General features: G+C 34.4%; 1 protein-coding gene and 1 pseudogene across 1 annotated transcript; one reads left to right on the top strand and one right to left on the bottom strand.

Annotated features, from left to right (window-relative positions):
* Positions 1-3,163: 3,163 nt before the first annotated feature.
* On the top strand, positions 3,164-4,699 carry LOC122593480 (RING-H2 finger protein ATL13-like). Its single transcript, XM_043765897.1, has one exon. It carries the CDS (start codon positions 3,216-3,218, stop codon positions 4,578-4,580), a length of 1,365 nt encoding a protein of 454 aa, XP_043621832.1. The 5' UTR covers positions 3,164-3,215; the 3' UTR covers positions 4,581-4,699.
* Positions 4,700-7,687: 2,988 nt separating this feature from the next.
* LOC122591469 lies at positions 7,688-14,966 on the bottom strand (annotated as a pseudogene).
* Positions 14,967-24,928: the final 9,962 nt, after the last annotated feature.

Below are 24,928 nucleotides of genomic sequence, written 5' to 3'. Positions count from 1 at the left end.
TTCTTCCCATCTCTCCCTCATTTCTCACAAACCCTTTCTCCCTCCTCCTTTTTCCTCTCAGTCGCCCCCTTCCCTTCTCCTTCTCTCTTTTTGCAGCCGACCACCACAAACCACCAAGAACCACCACCAATTTTCATCAATCTTCACCTCCAACTTTAAGATCTTTTATCTTTTGGTAAGTTTTGTTTAGATATTTGAATCTAAACGGGTTTTCTTCTTCAAATTCATGGATTTTTCTTTATATATATATATATATACAAATCGCGACTATATATTTAGGTATATAGATCCGTTTTTCTTTTCTTACATATATATATATGTGGATCCGAAAACTTTGCGTACTTTTTTATATAAATCGGTTTGCTATGAAAACTTGGATTTGAATCCGAAAAGTGTGCCTAAGTTATATATATATTCGGTTTAATATGAGTTATGTAGATGTGTATATACGAAAACCTATAGATTCGAAATCTATAGGTCCGAAATTCATTTAACCTGGAAACTTTGACCCGAAAACTTTTAGATCCGCAAAGTTTGGCTCCAAAATCCTTTAAATCCGGAAACTATGAACCGAGATCTTTCAAATCCGGAAACTTATACCCAAAAACCTTTAGATCTGAAATCTTTGAATCTGGAAACTTTTGAATCCGAAAAGTTTTGATCCAAAATTTATGTTCTTGTCTAGATTTGATGTGTTCTTTGTGTATTCGGTCCTTTAGAACATGTATATAAATCGAAGAGTTGATAAAAAAAAATCGAGTCTATACGTGATTTTCGAGTTGTATGAGGTGTTTTCGGTTAGATCTAGGTTAGATCCGAGTTGTAGTCGCATGTATCACTTTGAAATCTTGTTCCTTTCTTCTTTCCGGTCGGATCTAGACTTGTTTGTGATTTTTCCGTTTTGGTCAACACCGGTCAAACATCGGTCAAATGACAGATTTATAACTTGTCTATTTTTGTCCTTTTGGTAAATTAAGTTTGAGTTATTTTTGGGTATTATTGGATCTTTTGGCTTAAAATGAGACTAAGTTGTGATTTAGTCAAAAATAAAGTTTAAACAAAGCAAATTTATATTTTAAATAAGTTGAGCAATGTTTATAATTAAATTCCAATTATCGTAATGTAATACGCACATGTGACTAAAAGAACCTTATAAAGACTATGTAAATTATACATTTATATAACAATAATCAATGACTTATCGGACTTGACATATTCCATAAGCCTTTCCATACGAGAACTTGACGTGATGTAAACATTAAAATGTGGCATTATTAAAATAATTATTTCATTTGGACAATTTATAAGGACAAAAAGGACTATTACATATATTACTACATTTGACAAGACATAATGGCATTTCCTAAGACACTAGTATAAGACATAGACAAGTACAATCAAATTCAAGTACTTAATGGGTGACTTGTGGACAATGTAGGACTTTTGGACAGATAGTGAGCTTGTTTCAGGTGTATTTGACTGTTCGTGTTCTTGTTCGTTGATCTAGGATATTTATACTTGTGCTGCTTTTCAGGTGAGTTTCGTAGCCTCTCTTTTACATGTGTTGGGGTGAAAAGTATACTTGTTCTTTTTAAACAGTTTTGTCGATTTCTGTTTATGTTCAGTATTGAGCCTGTGCGTATAGAGTTACTTATGCCATTTGACGTGCTTCTGTCTTGTTGTATGTATGTGATCATGTGTTTGTTGTTGTGCTTAATGATGTGTTTAATTGACGTGCTTTTTGTGTGTATTGGAGACTTGAGACTTTGAGACTTTGGACTAAGGCAGGTACCCTAAGGCCGGACTTTGAGACATTGAGACATTTGGATTTATTATGGCATAACTCTGCTCGTTATATATTGAACTATTACTTGTTTAGACTTAAAAGAATCGACAAAAGACTTATTTCTTTGACTAGATTTTTGACATAAAACCTACGAACTCACCAACCTTTGTGTTGACACATTTTAGTATACTTTTCAGGTGCTCAGGCTAATCAAGGATAAAGACTGCTATGCTAGGCTGAACTTCGGAGTTTAGTGCTCCTTTATTTATTGTCAGACTTTAAGTCTACATGCCTTGGATTATTTCTTTATGGACTTGGTTGTAATAAGCTATTTTAGCACTATTATGACTTTGAACTCATGTTTTTGAAAATATATTTATTATATTTTATTTCATTTAGCAGTATCTATGTAATTTCATGTCGTGCTATATTTTTCATGACACCTCATGTTTCCGCCAACGGTGGGGTGTTACACAATGAGGCGCCGTGATGGCGTCTTCAATATCTATACCACGACGCTAATGGCACAAAGACGTTGTGCAACATCAAGAATTGTGGCGTCAAAGAGAAGATAAGGTTGATAAATAAGCTGTGGGGTCGTAGGATGGTTCCAGATCATACTTTTTTGGGGGTTGTTTGTTGTTAAGTTTTTCAAAAATGATTTTGTGTCTTCAAAATAAATTTTGTATTTTCAAAATTGTGTTTTAAAAAAAACATGTATGTATATACTTCTCAAAAACTACATTTTTATAATAAATAATCAATTATTCATCCAAACAGTTTTTTAAATTATTTATGTTTACAAATATATTAATAAAATAATAACTTTAAAAAATAATCCCAAACATTATTTTAATAATTTCATATTATACACAGTTGTATAATATCAAATATAATATTACATATTATATAATAAATTTAACATATTACTTTGTTGTATAATATTAGTATTATATTACCTCTCATAACATAATTTATAACATTCCACAGTCCACATATGTAACCAGCCAACCACTATCCTAATATTAATCACAAAATAATTATATGAAAACAGCTAAATCTTATTCATTTTGAAATAAATAATTGTTCATAATATATTGTAATTGTAAGTTGTAGTAACATATAAGAATAATTGACATGCAATAAACCTACTCCTAATTTCTCCAGATTGACCTGCCATATTTTTTTCATATTCATGGATCATCATTATTTTTCTCTGTAAATTAAATTAAAGATCGTTCATTGATCCAAATTTATTTCTGTACAACTGTCATTTTCATTTCTCTCTCTCTTTGACTTGCAGAGTCCCAATCCTTCACAACCCATTAATATATCACCATTTTACATTATTTCAACACATGGGCTTTCTTTATTTCATATGATTTCATCATAAAGTTTCAATCTTTTTTCATTTTCTTGCACACAAAAAATGGACAGAAAAATCCTCCTTTCTCCATATGAAAAACCATATTTTTACAGCCAGCCACCACCGCCGCCGCCGCCGGCGTTTCAAGCCGCCGGAGCTGGTGGGTCAAGCCTAAACAACAATGTGAGTCCAAGTGTTTTGTTAATCATCATAATTCTTGCCATTATTTTTTTCATTTCTGGATTACTTCATCTTCTTGTTAGATTTCTTATAAAACCATCAAACAGAGACCCTGATGAATTTGATAATGTGAGTGCACTTCAAGGTCAATTACAACAGTTATTTAGTCTTCATGATTCTGGGGTTGACCAGTCTTTTATTGACTCACTTCCTGTTTTTAGTTATAAGTCTATAATTGGTGTAAACAAAAGCCCATTTGATTGTGCTGTTTGTCTATGTGAGTTTGAATGTGATGATAAGCTTAGATTGTTGCCTAAATGTAGTCATGCTTTTCATATGGATTGTATAGATACATGGCTTTTGTCTCATTCTACTTGCCCTCTTTGTAGAAGTAATTTGCTTTTGGATTATAATAATTCAAATACTTGTTGTTCACCTTTTGTGCTTGTTCTTGAATCTGGCGAAGAAAGTTTCAGGGAGATTGTGAATAATGAGGGTGGAAATAGTAGTAGGATTCAAAGGGTGAATTCACATTTTAGTATTGGTGAAGAGTTTGAATTTGAAAGAACGAATTCGGGTCGAAATGAAGTTATGGAAGATGAGGATAAAGAGAAAGTTGTGATGGTTAAACTCGGGAAATTTAAGAATGTGGATGGAGTTAGTGGTTGTGAGGACAGTGATGAAAAGAGTAAAATTGATAGTAGGAGGTGTTTTTCAATGGGATCTTTTGAGTATGTGATGGATGATAATTTATCATTACAAGTACCAATTCGGATACAAGTCAAGAAACAATCAAACAAGAAGTTAAATCTTCCAATTACCCCAGGGCATAGGCCAGCAATGTCGGAATGTGGTGGGGATTCAAGACGAGATTTTAAAGGGATTGAAGCGTCAAGGAGCGGTAGTGGTGGAAGTATGAGAAGGGAGAGCTTTTCGGTATCCAAAATTTGGCTCAGAGGGAAAAAAGAAAAGCCTAATTCAACAATGACGGGTTCAGCCGCCATTGAGCCACCATCAACCACCGGGATATACTCGTTACAATTCTTGCTTCGGCAACATGTTGCTGGAGATGACTCGAAGGCGTCTGAGGCGGGTTGTCATGATCATGAAGTACAGAATTGTCACAATGTTGATCCACAAACAGCAGCATCATCAAATGCACCATCTTTTGTGAAGAGGAGTTTGCTTTGGCTTATGGGCAGGCAAAAAAACAAGGTTGTTCATTCAAATGTGTCTACAAATGTTTGAAATTTTTTGTCACCAATACTATCTTTCTGTAATCTGTCTAGAGAATTGAAGGGTATTTTGTTAAAATGATTCTTAAGAGTACAAAGGAATTCAAGATTGACCCTAAACCTCAATACAAAGTTTATGCATTTTTCATGATTAGTTTCTTTTGGTGTATTCTTTTGCTAACAAAAATGACAAGTTTTGTCATAGAATAACATGCTAAGTTTGTCATATAGTAACAATTTAAATAAACAAATACAATGAAGGAGACATAACGGATATGACTCATAAAGGTGATATTTTTTGAACTTGAAAAGATCGTTTGAGTCTAACTATAAAGAAGTTTGATATATTGTCGAGAAAACTAATTCATATCGGGTAGGGTTTCGGGTTTATAAATGGGGATCAGTATCAGGTCAGTGTGGCAATAGTTCATCCTTGATCGGGTCCCTAATCCGATGGGCATTGCCGGCTTAACAATAGTTAAGGGTTAGGCATGAGCCTAACGCCCCCAAAATACAAAGAACTCTAATTTTTATATTTTCAGCTTAATATTTTAATTAGACTTTAAACTTGCAAGATAGATATTAGTGTTCTATAGACTACAATCCACAACAAACTACGAACTAGCGGCGGCACCACCACGTCGGCGTGTCTACCACCACCCGGTACACCAGTGGCGTCCGAGCCACTAGTTTCACCGCTCGTCTTTTGTGATTCCTTTTTGTAAATCTGATTATAATGATTAAAAAAAAATTGTATGCTAGTGAGCTAGACCATCAAAATTGATCTTGTTTAAGGCATCAAAAAAGCTTAAGCCGGCACTGCCGATGGGGATCCGCTCGCATTCGGATAGCAATTTTGTTATCGGGTTCGAGTTTCCTACTATCCACCTCGAACTTGCTATAGAAAATGAAGTGACCTTCGGTCAAAGAGAAAGTCAGTAAAAATATGAGTAGTATACTACATATTTGTTGCAGCAATATCACTTCCTTTTACAAAACACACTTTGATGGTAAATTCGTGTTGTTAGCTTCATGTGACTACAATTATAGTTAGGTAAAATTGGTTTTGTTTTTCAAAGAGGAGGAGTAAGCCTCATTTGAATATTTGGAAAGTTTTTAGTCTGTCGATTTGGCTTGTGTAAAGTAGGTATGAGTCGTGAAATTTGTGACATATATGAGAATGACTCTACTTGAACAGGAAAAAAAAAAATTAATGTGGGAGATTGTTTCTACTTTATCTCACAAATATCTTTTGAAGAGTCGGTTATTTAAGCTAACGGTTGTTTTTGAATTCATCATTGTACCAGTGTCATGTAAGTTTGCAAATGACCTTATAAACATACATTTTTTTTCTTTCTTTTTCTACTTTTACTCATAATAATGTTAAAGATCATATTTCTATCAAAGTGGACTTTTATTAGAAAGTACATATCACTCAATCATTCAGATTTATACCTGTTTAATGTTTTTACTTATTCTTATATACAACGAAGAAGATAGAGATCTATCAAATGCACAATGTTGCGGGTGTGAGTGGAACCCATGTGGTCATAAACATTGATAAAATAATACAACCTTATTTATATCATATAAATATTAAAATGCAAGAAACTGTGAACATAATATCATATGGAACTACATACTAGGACTGAGTACACAAAAACATCATTAACTGCAATCACGAGAGGTTGCTTCTTGCCCCATCTAGGTCCCCTTTCCACAATTTCAAGTACATTTTAGTTTCTATAGATTTAATTTACAAAGAAAGAGAAAAACATATAAAAATTGCAAACAATGATTTCATACCCAGGCGCCAGGTCAACCGATTAAATTAGGTTAACTTGGAACTGGGCGGTTGGTTGACCAGTCAAATAAAAAGTATTTTGGGTTTGACTAATTGTCAAAAGCAGAGTTGGGTTTTTGTTTAATTGGCATAATGATCTTTGTTCAAACTATTTTTTTTCCCAAAGGAAACAAAGAAATGACAAATTGAACATGCTTTATAGTTTATAAAACTTAATTAAATTTATAGATGACGGTATGAACATGATCATTATATTTTAGATTTTAAAACAAAGAAATGAACAAAATATTCCAAATAAAACAAAGAAATGGCGGTTTGAACAGGATCTATAAAACTTGCATCTATAAAACTTAAAGTTAGAAGTATGTTAAGCATTTTTGATTAAAGTTTTATCGATGCAAGTCCTGGCATTGTTTGCAATTGCTGGTGTACTATTCGTACAATCGTCAAGACTTGCTTTAGATATTAAACACCATGTCACCATATGTTGATGGCAAGTGGTATATATGATTTGTTAAGTTGCTTCATGAAGTTTAGATCTTATTTTGTTCATAAAAAGCAATTGTCGTGTGTACACACACCTCTAAAAACAGCCCGTCCAAGGAACGGTCTAAACCTTTTTTAGAGGTAAGAGCCTCAATCTGGTGACACCTTTCATTAGGCATTTGTGTTTTACTGAGTAATAAGGGCGTGCTTATTGTGGAATTTTCGTTGTGCAATGAAGATCTTTGGTCAGGTGGATCCGCCACTGCTAGCCGCCCACACAAGTAAAAGCAAACCAAGCGGGGGTCTCATATGGGAATGACACACCCAATCACAAGACCAGAAAGAACAGGAGCAGCAATAGTGAATCTGCAGCAAATGAAGGTAGTCGAACCAGGAGAATCAAGAGCTCAGTTCTTGGGTCAGAATCATCCGCACAAAAACTGATGTGAAAAAAACTAGAAAGAAAAAGAGGAGATGGAACCACAAGATCTTCCAGTGCCAGAAACAAAGAACCATCAACTTCAGATTCTACATGCGTGGACTCTAGTTGTAGTGATGTGGTGTGCCGAAAAAATGCTTGATCGAGCAAGAAGAGAATATTGCTTGGATTTTGGGTTGCAGTGATGTGATGTGCCAAAAATCACTTTGAGCACTATGAACATTTCAGTAGATCAAGAAGAGAATATTGCTAGTAGTATATTAGATGTATATTTACATAAATGAATCCATTATCTATAACAACTTTATGTTATTATCTGACCAGAATTCATCTTATTTATGAACTCAGTAGATCATAATGTCCAAATGACCATATGTAGGACATTTACAGTTTATGAGACCACAAACACTCTATGCTCACCTCTATCTCCTCTTCCTCTATTAGTTGATGGCCTAAATTGTTGTGGCAGTTGACGTACTTCCAAAGGTGGCAGCTGTAATAAACTTTTGTTGTTTTTATTGTTGTTTTCTCAAATATGATTCTGATAGTGCTAAATCCTATGAACATTAAACAGTTATCAGAGTGTGTATGAGAATGGTTCAAGGTGGAATATAAACCGGTAGAGTAACAGGTCAAATGGGTATGACTGTTCTATTGACAAAAAGTTATTTGAGGGCAGGTCAAAATGGGCTGGGTTTTGGCGACTCACTGTCGAACATCGAAATCTTGTAAAAACTACATGTATTAGGCACAGTTTAAAAACGTACAGCAGGTAAAAAGTAATTTAATCTTATTGTAAAAACAAATTAGGAAGTTGTAAGCATTAAGCTACTCGTTAGATTACTTGTGAGTTGTGACACATATTTGATCTAGATATTTATAAGCTGTTTCTAATATTTCACTTATTAGACCTATTATTAAATAGCTCAAATTGACCCATTTAAGTTAGTTATAAACTTAATACAGTCAGCTCTATATATGGTCCATGAAAATCAACTCAAGGAAATTGATTCACAAGGATGAACATGAACCTATTTTCTCAAACTTATGGGTTAAAGTAGCAGTCACTTCCACTGGTTGAAAAGGCAATGGCGCGCCAAGCTCAAACTCGACTATGTTATCAAAGTCTTTGCTCAAGATATAGCTAGCCCAATATCATTTGGGACAACTTGAAATGACAGTGAGAGCTATTAGAAGCCTCCTACTTTGGGACAAAGGTGTTATGAAAGGTGTAGTTTAGGGTGTGTGTGTGTTTTAGTGTGTTTGCTGGTCAAAAAGAAAAGTAGCCCAAAACATATAGCTTATAAATAAGTCGTTAAACTTCTCATCTGATATCTATGTGGGATCAATTATTATTGAACAAATTCTCAATACCACAAATATATCCAGAAACCCAAATCTATTCTCAAATAGATTTAAATCAATCACCAATAAACACACCTGCTACTCAAGTGTGAATCACCCAACTATATGTTGCATGTTCTATTACAAAGAAGGAATCAAACTCTCAAAAAATATTATTACAGACTTATTGAAAAGAGATATATATATTTGTGTATATATATATATCGAGAGAAAAAATACAGATTGAATTGTGTGTGTATATTCTTCTATTTCTAAATCTGATGGAAGGCTGTATTTACACACACTGTTTACAAAATACCATCTTTAGTCCCTGCACTTGTAACTCTTCTCCTTTGTACAACTTTAGTCCTTCTATCCACAAATATCACACTCTAAGTCCTTCCTGCACATCTAATCATGTAATAAGCAACCAAACAGAATAAGATTATACTTTTAACATCCCCTTAATCTTATTCTCAAACAAACTAACAAGTTTTAACTTGTCACAAATGAATTCATGAGATTTTGTATCCAACCCCTTTGTAAGAATATCTGCTATATTAGAAGCAGAATCTATTTTCTCAGTTTTTATAACACCAGCTAATATCTTTTCTCTAACAAAATGAAGATTAATTTCAAGGTGTTTAGTTCTTTCATGGAAAACAGGGTTGGAAGCAATCTTAATTGCAGATTTATTATCACAAAACAATTTAACAGGAAGTACATTTAAGATTTGTAAATCCTGCAAAATTTTCACAATCCAAATAACTTCACAAGTAACAGAAGCCATTGCCCTATACTCACCTTCAGTAGATGATTTAGAGATAGTGTTTTGTTTCTTACTTTTCCAAGAAACTAATGAATCACAAAAATAAACAACATAACTAGTAACAGACCTTCTGCTAGAAATACATTTAGCCCAATTTGAATCAACATATGCTTCAAGTTTGATAAAATTAGATTTGCTAATTAAAACACCTTTCCCAGGAGCTCCTTTTAAGTACCTCAATACTCTAAGAGCAACCTTAAGATGAGAAGTGAGAGGTTTATGCATGAATTGACTTAAACAATGTACAATGTAAGCAATATCAGGCCTTGTGTGAGTCAAATATATAAGTTTACCAATCAACTTTTGATATTCAGTAATATTCTCAAGAACAGGATCATCAATAGATTCACAACTAGACAATTGAACATTAGGATTAAGAGGAACACTAACAGGTTTGCTAGCAAGTAAACCAAATTCAGATAAAAGATCCAAACAATATTTTCTTTGATTTAAGCATACACCATTATCAGTATCAACAACTTCAATACCTAAGAAATACTTAAGTTTTCCTAAATCTTTTATTAAGAATTTGGTTTTGAGATAAGTTTTAAACTTATCAATTTCTTCCTTACTGTTACCAGTGACAATAATGTCATCTACATACACTAACAAGGCAATAAACAAACCATTATCAGATTTAGTAAAAAGAGAGTAATCACTTTTACTTTGCATAAAACCATCACCAATCAAAGCATCAGTCAGTTTAGCATTCCATTGTCTAGGTGCTTGTTTTAGACCATAAAGAGACTTGTTTAATTTACAAACTCTTGCATCATTTTTATCAAAAAAACCTTCAGGCAGTTTCATATAAACAGTTTCTTCAAGATCACCATACAAAAAAACATTGTTTATATCAAGTTGATATAAACACCAATTATTTTGAACAGCTAAAGTTATTAAACACCTAATAGTGACAATTTTAACCACCGGTGAAAAAGTCTCATCAAAGTCTACCCCTTCCTTTTGACTATAAACTTTAGCTACTAATCTAGCTTTATACCTTTCTATCTCACCATTAGACTTATACTTTATCTTATACACCCATTTACATCCTATTGGTTCTTTTCCTTTTGGAAGATCAGTTAATTCCCAGGTATTATTTCTATAAAGAGCCTCCATTTCAAGATTCATAGCATCTACCCAATGCTTTTCTTTACAAGCAATACTATATTTATTTGGTTCAATGCTCTTATTTAATACAGACATGAAAGAAACACAACTTGGATGTAAATTGGAATAGCATACAAACTTTTCAAGACCATACTTAATACTACTATTAACAACAAAATCCTTATACTTGTTTACAGGAAAAACTGAAACTCTTTCTGATCTTCTAAGATTTTGACTAGAATTATCAACAAGTAAATCATTGTTACTTTCATTTTCAGCTTCTAAAACAATGTTCTCTTGATTGTACATATGAGCAACTTCATTGTTAATGACATGGTCATTTCCCCTTCAAAATTATTTTCATGTAATTCATCTGTAGCAGCATCCAGATTCTTACTGGTAGAGCTAGAAGAAGCACTGCCAGAGTGAGAATGGTTACTGCTATCACTCACCTCATTTCCTCTCACTTCATCATTGGGAATAAAAGGTTGCTCATATGAATCAAAGACATTTTCTTGTTCTAAAAGATTTTCAGAAATTTTAACTTGTTTTTTTATCTTTTAAAGGAAATATATTTTCAAAGAATTTTACATCTCTGGAAAAAAATATTCTATTATCATTGAGAGAAAGAAGTTTGTATCCTTTTTTAGAACTAGAATAATCAATTAAAATACATTTAGAAGATCTACTTTGAAATTTGTCTAAAACATTTAAATTCTTTGAAAAACACAAGCAACCAAAAGATCTTAAGAGAGAGAAAGAAGGAAGTTTATTAAACACCATCTCATAAGGAGTTTTTCCATTTAGCACAGAGGAAGGTAACCTGTTAATCAGATAACAAGCAGTCAAAATACATTCAGTCCACAAGTTTAAGGGTATACCCCCTTGAAACAAAAGAGACCTAGCCACATTAAGAATATGTCTATGTTTTCTTTCAACTATTCCATTTTGTTGTGGAGTATAAGGAATAGAAGTTTGATGCACAATACCATTTGTCTCAACAAAAGTAGTAAATGATTTATTAATAAACTCAGTTCCATTGTCACTTCTTAAAGTTTTAATGGTTTTTTTAAACTGATTTTTTAATAAGTTATAAAATACAACAGTGTTTTCAAACAATTCTTCTTTAGATTTCATCAAATACACCCAAACAGCCCTGGTATAATCATCCACAATAGTCAAAAAATATCTATAACCACCTCTACCAGTAACTCTATATGGACCCCAAACATCTAAATGTATGAGTTGACCTAATTCAGTTGACTTATGATTACTTTGATGAAAAACATCTCTAGTTTGCTTAGCTTGATGACAAATTTCACAAACAGATTCTTTATCATGTTTAAATTGTAATTCAGTTTGAAGTTTATTCAGAGCAGAATCAGCAGGATGTCCTAATCTATGATGCCAAACAGTTTTAGACACATTGCAAGTAATCATCCTATCTTTACCTTCTAAACATTCATCAATATAGTATACTCCACCATCCTGTCTAGCAGTCCCTAGAACAGTCATTGTGTTCAAACCCTGAGCCATTATATAACTCATATTATCATCAAAAGCAATAAGATATTTACTATGCTTAGCAACTTTATAAACAGATAATAAACTGACACAATACTCAGGAACAATCAGAACATCAAAAAGAGTCAAATAAGGTGTTAATTGTAAGTTTCCAATTTTCTGAACATATGCAAAAGTTCCATTTGGGTGACCAACTTTAATTTTTAAAGCAGATACATCCAAGACATCAACAAGATTATCATCAGAAAAGGTAATATGATGATTAGCTCTTGAGTCATTAATCCAACCCTTTCTAACAGTTTTTAATCTAAAATTTGAATTTGAACAAAAGAATTTATCAAAATATTTGTGAAATATCTTGCTGTCATTAAATAACACACCTGCCATGTTGGCATTCACTTTTTGAGATGAATCAGAATTATCTTTCAACAAATTCAGAATCCTGGTTAACTGCTCATCAGAAAAATTAGCAGTACTAGAAGTAGAAGGATTATCAGAAGTAGAAGTATTGTTACTAGAAAACCTTTTCTGACCGTTTTGAAAATTGCCAGACTTCTTTTTACCAAAATCAGGAGGATAACCAATTAATTTGAAACATTTACAATAGTATGCCCATTAAAACCACAATTATCACAAACCACAGAAGGACCTTTAGCAGATAAAGACCCATTATTTCTACCAGATTTAGCAAAGTTATTCACAGAAGGTAAATTTCTAGAATTATTAACTTTAGACACAAAAGTAGAAGACTGCGACTTAGCATTAGAATTAGAAGTTAACCCTCTATGTGACTCATCCCTGGAAAGAATAGAATAAGCAGTTTTTAAGTCAGGTAAAGGATCTCTTGTTAATATATTACTTCTAACATTCATATACACATCATCTAAGCCCATTAAAAATTGCATCAATTTAATCAACTGAGTATGTTTTGCAAAATCCTGAGCAGCATGACATGTACATCTAGGTAATTAAACAATAACATCAAACTGTTTCCACAGAGCATTCAATTTGTGATAATAATCAGACAACAGCATACCATTTTGACACAAAGAATGAATTTTATGATGAAAGTTAAAAATCACTGAACCATCCACTTTATCATAAGTTTCTTTTAATTCTTGCCATATAAGAGAAGCTTTTCTAGAGAAAATTTGACCAAGATATAACTCTTCAGAAATACAATTCAAAATCTAAGAAATAACCACAGCATTACATCCATCCCATTGTCTACCAAGAACTTCATCTACATTAGATCTTCTACAAGAACCATCAATAAAACCTATTTTATTTTTTGCCTCTAAAGCAAGCAACATAGCACAACTCCAGATTTGATAATTTTCAGTTCCTTTAAGTTTTATTGACACAATAGACAAAGTACTTGAATCATTAGGATGCAAATGTAAAGGACTTCCCAAGTCTAGTTTACTAATTTTAGTAACACTATTATTACTGATTTCAGAATCTTTATATTCATAATCAAAATTTACATTATCATCATCCATTTTAGCAAATATTCTTAGATAATTGCACAGAATAAGAGTCAGATAATCAACAAAAAACAAGAACAGATAATCTCAATCAATAATACTAAAACGAAAGAAAAGAAAAAAATATATATATATATAGAAAACTTTTGATAAAAAATATCTTTTCTCACATAAACGTGCCAGGGACAGGATTCCACACCTCTCAAGGAGATAGGTCAAGTTTAACACGAATGGTTTTATGAGAGAAAAGTGACTTTGGAAAAAAAATATTATACAAACACAACAGAAATAAAAGAAGAATAAAGGTAAAGAAGAATGCAAACAGTGCTTTCGGAAGATTAAGAGACAGCGGAAGATTGAGATCTACTTTTCAATCAATTCACTTAGTCGATTTGAAGAAACAGATCAAGCAAAAATCATCAGATCCAAGCACAATAATCTTCAGAGAATGAAGATTGAGAGAAAACGCCCAATAATTCCACACGAACCCCCGAACCCTAATTTTCTCAAAAAATTAGGGTTTCTTTGATCGAACCGAACGAACAAAATCAGAACGGTGATCGAATGATCATACGCCGCTCTAATACCATGAACAAATTCTCAATACCACAAATATATCCAGAAACCCAAATCTATTCTCAAATAGATTTAAATCAATCACCAATAAACACACCTGCTACTCAAGTGTGAATCACCCAACTATATGTTGAATGTTCTATTACAAAGAAGGAATCAAACTCTCAAAAAATATTATTACAGACTTATTGAAAAGAGATATATATATTTGTATATACATATATATATCGAGAGAAAAAATACAGAATGAATTGTGTGTGTATATTCTTCTATTTCTAAATCTGATGGAAGGCTGTATTTACACACACTGTTTACAAAATACCATCTTTAGTCCCTGCACTTGTAACTCTTCTCCTTTGTACAGCTTTAGTCCTTCTATCCACAAATATCACACTCTAAGTCCTTCCTGCACATCTAATCATGTAATAGGCAACCAAACAGAATAAGATTATACTTTTAACAATTATAAACTTTATTACTCAGATATTACTGCAGTATTATTTTCCTTTTATCAATGTGGAATGAGTTGTTACACGATACCTGACCAAGAGTTATAAGAAGTAGTCTTCTGGTTGGAGGGCCTGAACGACTTTCACCTAGAGTACGAGATGAGAACACACTGCTGAAATCAGTTTCTATCTTCATTAGTGTTTGTCGAGATCGGCTGAGAGATCAACAGGTCCCCCAACAGCTTCAATCTCTTTGGCTGCAGAATCTGCCTTCTGCAAATATTCTTCGGTTGCAACAAGCCCTCTATTAAGTCCGGAAATAGCAATCCGCAAGACCAATTCATAATACATCAGCAAATATGAAATGCTAGTAGCTGTTAAATTTATATGTATTTTTAGTCTTAACCTTCTTATCAAAGTCTAAGTCTAAGGACTAAACTTGTGTGTTTAGAACTTGTTGTGCAAGAATTGTAGTTCTGAACTCAAAATGACAAGATGATAAAGCAGGAGGTGCAGATTGTAAAAGAGAATAAGAGCTGGAGTATAAAAGGAAGCTTTTATTTATTTCTAGAATTAACTAGTTTTTGTCCCCGGGCGTTGCCCCGGGAGACATTACGTGACATGTAAACATGTGAAAAATTATATAAAATGAAATTTTTGTAGCAAAAGTGAAAAAGTAAAATGTGATAAAAAGTAAAGAAAAATGAAACGTTGGTGACTGAAGTTGAAAAAATAAAGGTATAAAAAGTAAATAGAACAAAACTTTGTGTGAAAAGTAGAAAAAATAAAAGTGATGTGGCAAAAAGTAGAATGACTAAAACTTCGTAAATTTATGTGATAAAAAGTAAAGAAAATGAAACTTTTGTGACAAAAGTTAGAAAAACAAATGTATAAAAAGTAAATAACACAAAATTTTCGTGCAAGAAATAAAAGAAATAAAAGTTATGTGACAAAAAGTAAAACTTTAAAAGTTTATGTGATAAAAAGTAAAAATAATGAATTTTCGTGGAAGAAATTAGAAAAATAAAAGTTTAGAAACTAAATAAAACAAAGCTTTCGTGCCAAAAATAAAAGAAATTAAATTTAAATGAAATAAAGTTAAAAGTTAAAAGTTTCCGTCATAAAAAGTAAAAAAATGAAACTTTCGTGGCAAAAGTTAGAAAAACATATGTTTTAAAACTAAATAAAAGCAAACTTTTGTGCTAAAAGTAAAAGAAATTAAAGTTATGTGACAAAAGTTAAAAGGTTAAAGTTATGTGGCAAATATTAAGAAAACTAAAGTTAAAAGGTTAGAGTTAGCTGATAGGGACCATTGTTGTAACAAATTTAACGACAGGGACTAAAAGTGTTGAGAATGTGTGACGCACGTAAACCGATTCATGCTTTTTAGTATATATAATAATTCATGCATCCATTCGATATAATTTTCCTGTTGCTGATTCTCTCTCAAATACACATTCATATATTCATATTTTTCTGGTATTAATTCGATACTTGTAATAGAACTATTATCAATCTAGATAATAGACTTAATCCATAATAGCTGAGGTTAAGTTTTGTTTGGTTATTGATTCATTCTTGCTTGAGATCAGATTGAATAATTGTTGTTAATCGATTGAAATTCAATTAATAGGAGAAAAGTTTGTTTGATCTAGTTTTTATCATGGTATCAGAGACAGGTTCTGAATTACAAGTGAATCGATTAAGATTTTTTGTACGAATTTCTCAAATCGAAAATTAGGGTTTCGATAATAATTTGGGGTTTTTCAATTAGAGGTTGATTTTTCGAAACGGCGTATGATTATTTTGTTAGGTCCAGATTTACTGGACTCGCTCCAGACGTAACTACTGGAGCCCTCTGAAGATTTGTCCAGAAATTATGTGAAGACCAGTGAACAACTTACTTGTATAGAAATCTGGATTCCACCAGATTTGTTCACTGGACTTCACTCCAGTCAAGATCTTTCCACTAAAGAACATTCTCACTGGAGTCGAAGACTGAAGTCTGAAGAAAGAAGTTTGACAAATAGCGGAGCTCACTGGAAGACTTACCAGATCTCTTGACTGGAGTCCTTGTCAGTGTTCTAGACCTTACAAGTCTGAACACTGATTACGAGGAATTGACTTTATGCCTTTACATGCCTTTAACCGGACAATCCATTTGTCTTTTATTAAAAGCCTTACACGCATGTAAAGGTGGTTGGTTAATTAGAAGACAAGTCACTATCATGTGACTTTATTCTTGTACTTTAATCAATGCTTTTAAGGAATTAATGTAATTTCCTTAAATGCATGTAACCATATTTGTACGGCAAAAAGAATATTATATTTATTCTTTTTGCCTATAAATACCAAGTCACTTCCTCGTCCAAAAATATACTTTTGCAATTTGGTGCCTTTTCTCAAATACTCTCGATCTAAACAGTCATACTTCACAACTTTAAGTATTTCGATCAAAGAGTTTATTTAGCAAAGATTAGATCACTTGTAATTCATAGGTTGTTTAGATACTTACTTTGTAATATCTTGTTCCGCAACAACCTTGTATTTTATTTAACATCAATAAATAAAATACACTTGAAAATTACATTGTGTCTCACCGTTTACTTATTTGCTTATTTTTATATTGCTTAAGTACGTATTATGTTATATATATTCTTGCATTTATATTAATCGTAATACTAGTCCAATCTAGTGCTTACTTGACATTTAATACTAGTCCTCTCTAGTGATTACTTGACTTGTTATTCTACACTGTGGGTTAAACCATCGAGTGAGGGACTTTACAATTGGTATCAGAGTAGAAGGCTAATATACTTGCCTACATCTGCATTCTCTCGATGGCCAACCCAGAGAATACACAAGGAAACCCTTTAAATACTGGACCTCCACCCATAAATGAATTTAAACAAACCAATGACCATGCTAAGAAGAATCCACCACCACCTCCTCCTATTCCTGCTTCTCCACACGTGCATGTGCACTACTCAAACACTCCTGTTCCCAAATTCAGTGGGAATGGTGATGAATTTGGCACGTGGAAAGCCAGGATGTTATTACATGTTACTGGTATTGAGAGGAATATGCTTAAAATTTTAAATGAAGGACCCTATATTCCTAGAAGTACTCTTAATCCACTTCTTGATCCAACTGGAGCAAGATCTGGGAGGGAAAAGAGAGAGGAACATTGGTCTGAAGAGGAAAGGAGACTGGTCAATATTGACACTACCTTAAAAGTCATGATCATCGGGGCCGTTCCTGAAGCTCTAATTCCTACACTAGTGCTTTATCCCAGTGCCAAAAGCATGTGGGATGAACTAGTGAACCAGTATGAAGGTGGTGATGATGCTATTGTTACCAGGAAAGTGGCTTTAAATAAGAAGTACGAGTCATTTTTTGCCCTACTCAATGAATCATTAACTGGTACCTACACCAGATTTATGTCCATCATAAACCAGTTAATAGGGCTTGGGGTAGAGAAGGACAAGGACATACTTCTTGAAAAATTTTGTGATATTCTTCCTTCAAAGTGGTCTCATATGATCGTGGTCTTGAGACAAGGTAAAACCTTGCATTCCCATACTCTGTCATCTTTGTATGGAGCCTTTAGATTCACTGAAGAGAATCAAGCCCAGAGAATTGAGGCAGAAAAAGATGCTATTAATCATGCTTCCAGTAGTTCCCCTGTGGTTAGTCATACTGAACCACCATGTGCAGCATTAATGTCTTCCGAGAATGTATTTTCTATGAAGAAGATGATGTCTGAATTAATGGATTATGGAGTCATGAATAATATCTCTCCAGATTATGATGAAACTGATAGTGATGATCTAATGGCTATGATGGCTAAAACGTTTAACCGTTTCAAAGCCAGAGCTAACAGACCCACTGGACACACTGCACCCAGTTCTTCCACTGATAAGACCAATTTGACATGCTTTAAGTGTGGCAGAAAAGGTCATTTCATGAAAGAGTGCAAGTCCAATCAGTTTGTCTCACAATCTGGTTCATCAATTTCTTATAACAAGCCTGATGATAGCTACAGATTAAAATACAAAAAGCTTAAGGCTCAAATTGCTCTCATGTCTGCAGAGAAAGATAATAATAAGTGCATGGTGGCAAAAGAAGAATGGGTTCCCTCTGATGACTCATCAGTCGATGATGAAGAGGAAAGAGATTGTTGTTATATGGCTCTAGCTGATGAAGAGCATCTGGTGAAAGAAGATGTCACATCTGGAAGATGGGTGGACATTGTCATTAAAAAGGTAATAGATTATGACAAAGAAACTGATTCTGAGTTAAAATTGGACATTGTTAAAGCTTTAAACTCTGATTTAATGCTTGTGGAAACTGTTCGTTCAGAAATGTCAAATAATTTTGAAACAAATTTTTCTGAAATGACAAACTTACAATCTAAGTTGAAAGAATTGCAAGATATTGAACTAGCTTTCAAAGCATACGTTTTGGTTACTTAACAACTGGTCCAAGAAAAGGAAGAACTAGAAAATCTTTTATCAAAATAAAAACATGTTATCCAGTCATGGCTTGAGATCAAGAAACCATATGATGCTGCACGTAACCAGTACCCCTCCCAAAAACGTGCATATCTGGGGGGTGATGTTAATGCTGCTGCATTAATACCTGTTGTTGACCGACTGCCTGAAGTGTTGAAACCTAGCACTATCTATAATGAACCAACTACACCCAAAACTTGTATTATTCCTCCTGTTCAATTGTCTGAGGTTAAGACTGGAGCTCCACAGATGAATGCTCCAATCAAGAAGGTTAAGCAGAATAAACCTTTGCCTCAATCATCTTCTAAAGAACCCCAGGTTCAGAAAAAGAAGAATGTTGTTCCTCCACCTAAGCCAAAAGTACAGTCAACTGGAAAGGCTATGGTGTCATCTGAAGAAAATATTTGTTAAGGTTGGAGAGGCAGTTTCAACTACTGGCTCGTCAAGTTCAAAGTTGTAATGCAAGAATTAACAATTTTGAGGGTACTTCATCTGGCCTAAACAAAATACAAAACCTTTTTCCAAGAAAGTAAAATCGAGCACACCTATTGACAAGAAAAAGAAAAAGGTTTCAAAACTGTCAGTTCCAGTGGTGTTTACTGAGAAACCCACTATTTTTGAAAGTGAAATCAACCAGATACCTGCTGGGATCCATCCTTGTGGATCCAGAGAACCCATCAGTCGATGGGTTCGCAAACCTTTAAACTAATAATCTGGTGGATGTGCAGGGCGATCAAAAGAAATATATTTGGTATCTTGACAGCGCTGCTGGCAGGACAATGACCGGATGTAAGACCCTGCTGGAGGAGTTCGAAGTTTCAGACGGACCCTCCATTACTTTGGAAATGATGGTTCTGGAAAGACTGAGGGATATGGTGTTCTGAACAATGGTCAAGTCAAAATCAGACGAGTGGCTTATGTAAATGGTTGAAGTATAATCTCATAAGTGTGAGCCAGTTGTGTGATGATGGCTACCAGGTGTTATTTAACATCTCTCAAGGCATCGTATTTAATAAGGATTGAAAGGTAGTATTGATTGCTCCCAGAAAAGGGAATGTGTACATAATGGATATGGAAAGCTCTCCTTCCGAGCAGTGTTTCTATACCAAGGCTGATGAAGACAAAACTGGCTATGGCATAAAAGGTTGTCCCATTTAAATTTCAAAAATATCAACAAGTTGTCCAGAAAACAACTTGCAGATGGGATACCTTCTGTCTCCTTCAAAAGGAAAGGCCATGTCCAGATGTGAGATGGGGAAGCAGAAACACACCAGTTTCAAGACAAAACAGAATTTTAGCATATCTGAACCTCTTCATATGCTTCATATGGACCTCTTTGGTCCAGTGAATGTTCAGACTCGTGCTGGTAAGAAATATACCCTGGTAGTTGTTGATGAATACTCCAGATATTGTTGGGTAATATTTCTTAAATCAAAGAATGAAACTGCTGCTGAAATCATCGCTCTTATCAAGCAAATTGAACTCAAATACAAGCAAAGAGTGTGTCAGTTAAGAAGTGATAATGGAACAGAATTCCAGAATGCAACTCTGGAGAAATTCTGCACTGACACTGGCATCTCCCAGAATTTCTCATCACACACACACAGAACAGAATGGAGTTGTAGAAAGAAAGAACAGAACGCTGATAGAAGCTGCCAGAGTATGCTTGCTGAATCTGGTCTTCCTAAAATGTACTGGGCTGAAGCAATTGCAACCGCTTGTCATACTCAAAATCGCTCAGTATACGTGAAGAGACACAAGAAGACATCCTATGAATATTAGAAATAGAAAACCAAATATTGTTATTTTCACGTTTTTGGATGTCCAGTATACATCCTGAACGACTCCAGTCAGTTAGGCAAATTGATGCCAAAGCTGATGAAGGATATTTCTTAGGATATTCAGCCATTCGCAAAGCCTTCAGGTCTACAACAAGAGACTGGTAAAGGTCAGGAGTCAATACATGTCACATTTGATGAGTCAAATGAAGCAATCAATAAAAGGCCAACCTTAATTCTCCCCCAGAAAGTCCAATTATCTTTGGTGAATCTGATCCTATCAACTACAATAAAGATTCATCTGAAGATGTTTCCATCCTGACTTGGAACCAGTGCAATTTGAAAAACCTTCCAGTAATACTTCATTCTATCCTTCAATAAGTTTCAAACTACCCTCTGAACTTGTTATTGGATCAGATGTTCGTACTACTCCTCCAGTATCAGATTCAATTGATTTTGAGCCAGTAATCCAAGAAATGCCTTTAAATGAAGAATTTCATGATGCAAATCGTGATCTTACAGATTCTGATGAAGAGACTGAAGTTGTCTGGCAAGATCCTACTCCAGAGAATCAATTGAACTCTTGCACTGATATGTTGTAAGAAACAATCCTGGTCAATACTCTAAGTGGACAAAAGCTCACCCAATCAACCAGATTATCGTGACTCCAGTAGAGGGGTTCAGACCAGAAGTGCCTCCAGTGAACAATGTTTATATGTCAGCTTCTTATCACTGATTGAACCAAAGAAGATTGACGAGGCAATGAATGACCCAAGCTGGGTGATAGCTATGCAAGAAGAGCTTCACCAGTTCGAACGAAATAAAGTTTGGAATCTGGTTCCTCCTCCAGTTGGCAAGAAAGAACCAATTGGAACCAGATGGGTCTTCAGGAATAAGGTTGACGAAGATGGTCATGTGATCAGAAATAAGGCCAGATTGGTGGCACAAGGGTACGTCCAGACAAACCTTGACTTTGAAGAATCATTTGCACCGGTAGCAAGGTTAGAAGCCATCAGAATGTTTTTAGCCTTTGCTGCTCATCATAAGTTCAAGGTCTACCAGATGGACGTAAAAGTGCATTTTTGAATGGAGAATTAGAAGAAGAAGTTTTTGTCAAGCAACCTCCAGGCTTCATTGATGAAAGCATCCACATTGGGTATATCGTCTGGACAAGGCATGTATGGCCTCAGACAAGCCCCTCGAGCCTGGTATGATACTCTGACCAAACACTTATCAGAAAATGGTTTCAAAAGAGGTGCAATTGACAATACCTTATTTATTCTTCGTGAAAGAGGTAATCTTCTGTTGGTACAAGTTTATGTTGATGATATTATTTTTGGTTCTACTGATGAATCTTTGTGCAAGAAATTTTCAAAAATCATGTCTTCAAAATTTGAAATGAGTTTAATGGGTGAATTAACATTTTTTCTTGGACTCCAGATTAAACAAACCAGTGATGGTATTTTTATTAATCAAGAAAAATATGTTAGAGATATTTTAAGAAAATCGATATGAATTCTTCACCTCAAAATCAACTCCTATTTCTGCACCTTTAACAATAGATTCAGACCCTGATGGGAAGCCAGTGAACACCACTGTCTATAGAGGCATGATTGGTTCACTAATGTATTTAACTGCCAGTAGACCAGATATAATGTTTGCAACATGTCTTTGTGCCAGATATCAGTCTAACCCAAAAATCTCATCTGGCGGCTGTAAAGCGCATTTTGAAGTACCTAAGGGTACTCCCAGTTTGGGTCTTTGGTATCCCAAAGGCTCAGGCTTAGATCTAATGGGTTATTCAGATTCAGATCATGCAGGTTGTAAGATAGACAGAAATCCACTACTGGTGGATGTCATTTCCTTGGTGCAAACTGGTGAGCTGGACCAGTAAAGCAAACTTCAGTTTCTTTATCCACTGCTGAAGCAGAATATGTGTCTGCAGCCAGTTGTTGTGCTCAGATACTCTGGATGAAGCACCAGTTGCTTGATTATGGTATTAAGTATTCAAAGACTCCTATCTTTTGTGACAATACCAGTGCCATTGCTATCTCAAACAATCCAGTCATGCATTCCAACGAAACACATTGATGTCAGGTATCATTTTATCGCGATCATGTAATGAAGAATGATGTTGAAATCCACTTTATTCCCACTGATAAACAACTTGCTGACATTTTTACAAAACCTTTGATGAAAACTTTTTCAAAATCTTGTCAGTGAGTTGGGAATGTTGAACCCTTAATCTGGAACCTTGTTATGAACGCCTTTGTGACACTGGCAGGGTTCTTTGATTCCAGATTTATAAATCTATACCAGTAAAGCTATCGAACGCCTTTGTGATACTATCTTTGCACTGATAGATTTATGGATCACCATTCCAGGGGAAAGACTCAGACCACATTTTTTTATATATCTAAGTTTAGGGGAATTTATTAATTTATTTTCTCACTGGACAAATTTTTCTGAAAAATGTTTCTAGTACCTTGTAAATGTGTCCCTCTCATTAATACTGGATAAGTTGATGTGCATGTTTGAAGTAACTTCAGTTGCTTTGTAATGTGTCCCTCTCATTTGTTTATATTAGTTGATGTGCGTGTTTGAGGATTACCAGAATGGTCAATCTGGGTACTTACTGGAGTGTCCCTCCAGTGTACCATTAATGCATGTTCTACTGGCCTAATCCACCAGTGAAACTGGAGTGTCCAGTCAACCTCCAGATGCATTAAAATGAGTTTGGTGTGTCAAATCATTCTTTTTAATATTTAAGGATAGTGCATGCCAACCTTACAATTTTTCATCTGGACAGTTACTGTTCAGCTTACGTAGCATGACACTTTCAATTTAAATGATGGTTTTTGTTACCTTGGGAAGACAAAAAGTGTTAGTGGGTAATTTTTGTGGGCTGTCAACCGTCATACATTATGTGTGATGGGAAACATTAAATGCGGATGTCAAAACCGATCAAAACTGTTTTGAACTTTTTCAAACTTACCGTTTTGAATTCCATTTTCTCTTTCCTCTATAAATACTCACATTTACCTTCACTTTCAGATTCATCTCGAAAATCATTTACTCCCATATCTTCAAATTCCTTCATTTATTTCCTTCTTCATTTACTCTCCATCATCATCATCTCTCTTATTAATTTCTGCTTTCACTCTTAATTCCTTCACTTCATTTCATAATATCAAAATGGCTCCTAAACCATCTCCTAAAAATCTTCTTGCTGCAAACTATAATCCTGCCGATAATGTCAAGAAGGCATCTCATATATCTCTTTCTGCTGATGCCATCCGCATAACATGAATAACTGGATGGCAAAACTCTCAACAAATCACACTGCCACTTCTATCATTGGAAGGTTGAACACCTTCTTCTTGAGTAGTCCACTCTATGGTGCCCTAACTCTAAATCCGGGCAAAATGTATCATGATCTTTGTGAATTCTGGTATACTGCTGTGTACGTGGAAAGTGATGAATCCATCCACTACACCTTAAAGCAAGGCACCAAACACTTCACCATTACTGTTGATTCCCTCAGAGATGCCCTGAGGATGAATTATTTTGATGAGAATGAAATGCCATTGAGATTCCATCTGGAATCAATACCAGGGAGTGTGCAGGTTGATGGGCCACAGAGAATAGTGGATGAGAATGGTCAGCTGCTCAGGAAGGGCACTGTATATATGAGCAGGCTGACAGACTCATGGGGTATTTCTTCACTCATCTTGTTGAGTGTTTGGGTGGCAGTTCTGGGTTTTGGATCAGATTAACCAGACACAGCTCCAGATTGCTTACTGCCTATGGAATGGATACAGGGTGGACTTTGCCCAGATCTTCTTAATGATCTGTGGACAGACTGAGGGTCAAGAGCAGGAAGGCCTTCATTCCTTACATTCGATTTCTGTCCATCATATTCAGAAGGGCCCTGAAGAATGAGTACAATGTAAATACAACTCATTTTTCAATGTGTGAATATCTGAGGGACCTCAACCAGTTGACCTCATCCCTACTGAGG

Source organism: Erigeron canadensis, chromosome 3, assembly GCF_010389155.1.
Source record: "Erigeron canadensis isolate Cc75 chromosome 3, C_canadensis_v1, whole genome shotgun sequence".
Taxonomy (NCBI): domain Eukaryota; kingdom Viridiplantae; phylum Streptophyta; class Magnoliopsida; order Asterales; family Asteraceae; genus Erigeron; species Erigeron canadensis.
This window is presented reverse-complemented; position numbering and strand designations above follow the sequence as displayed.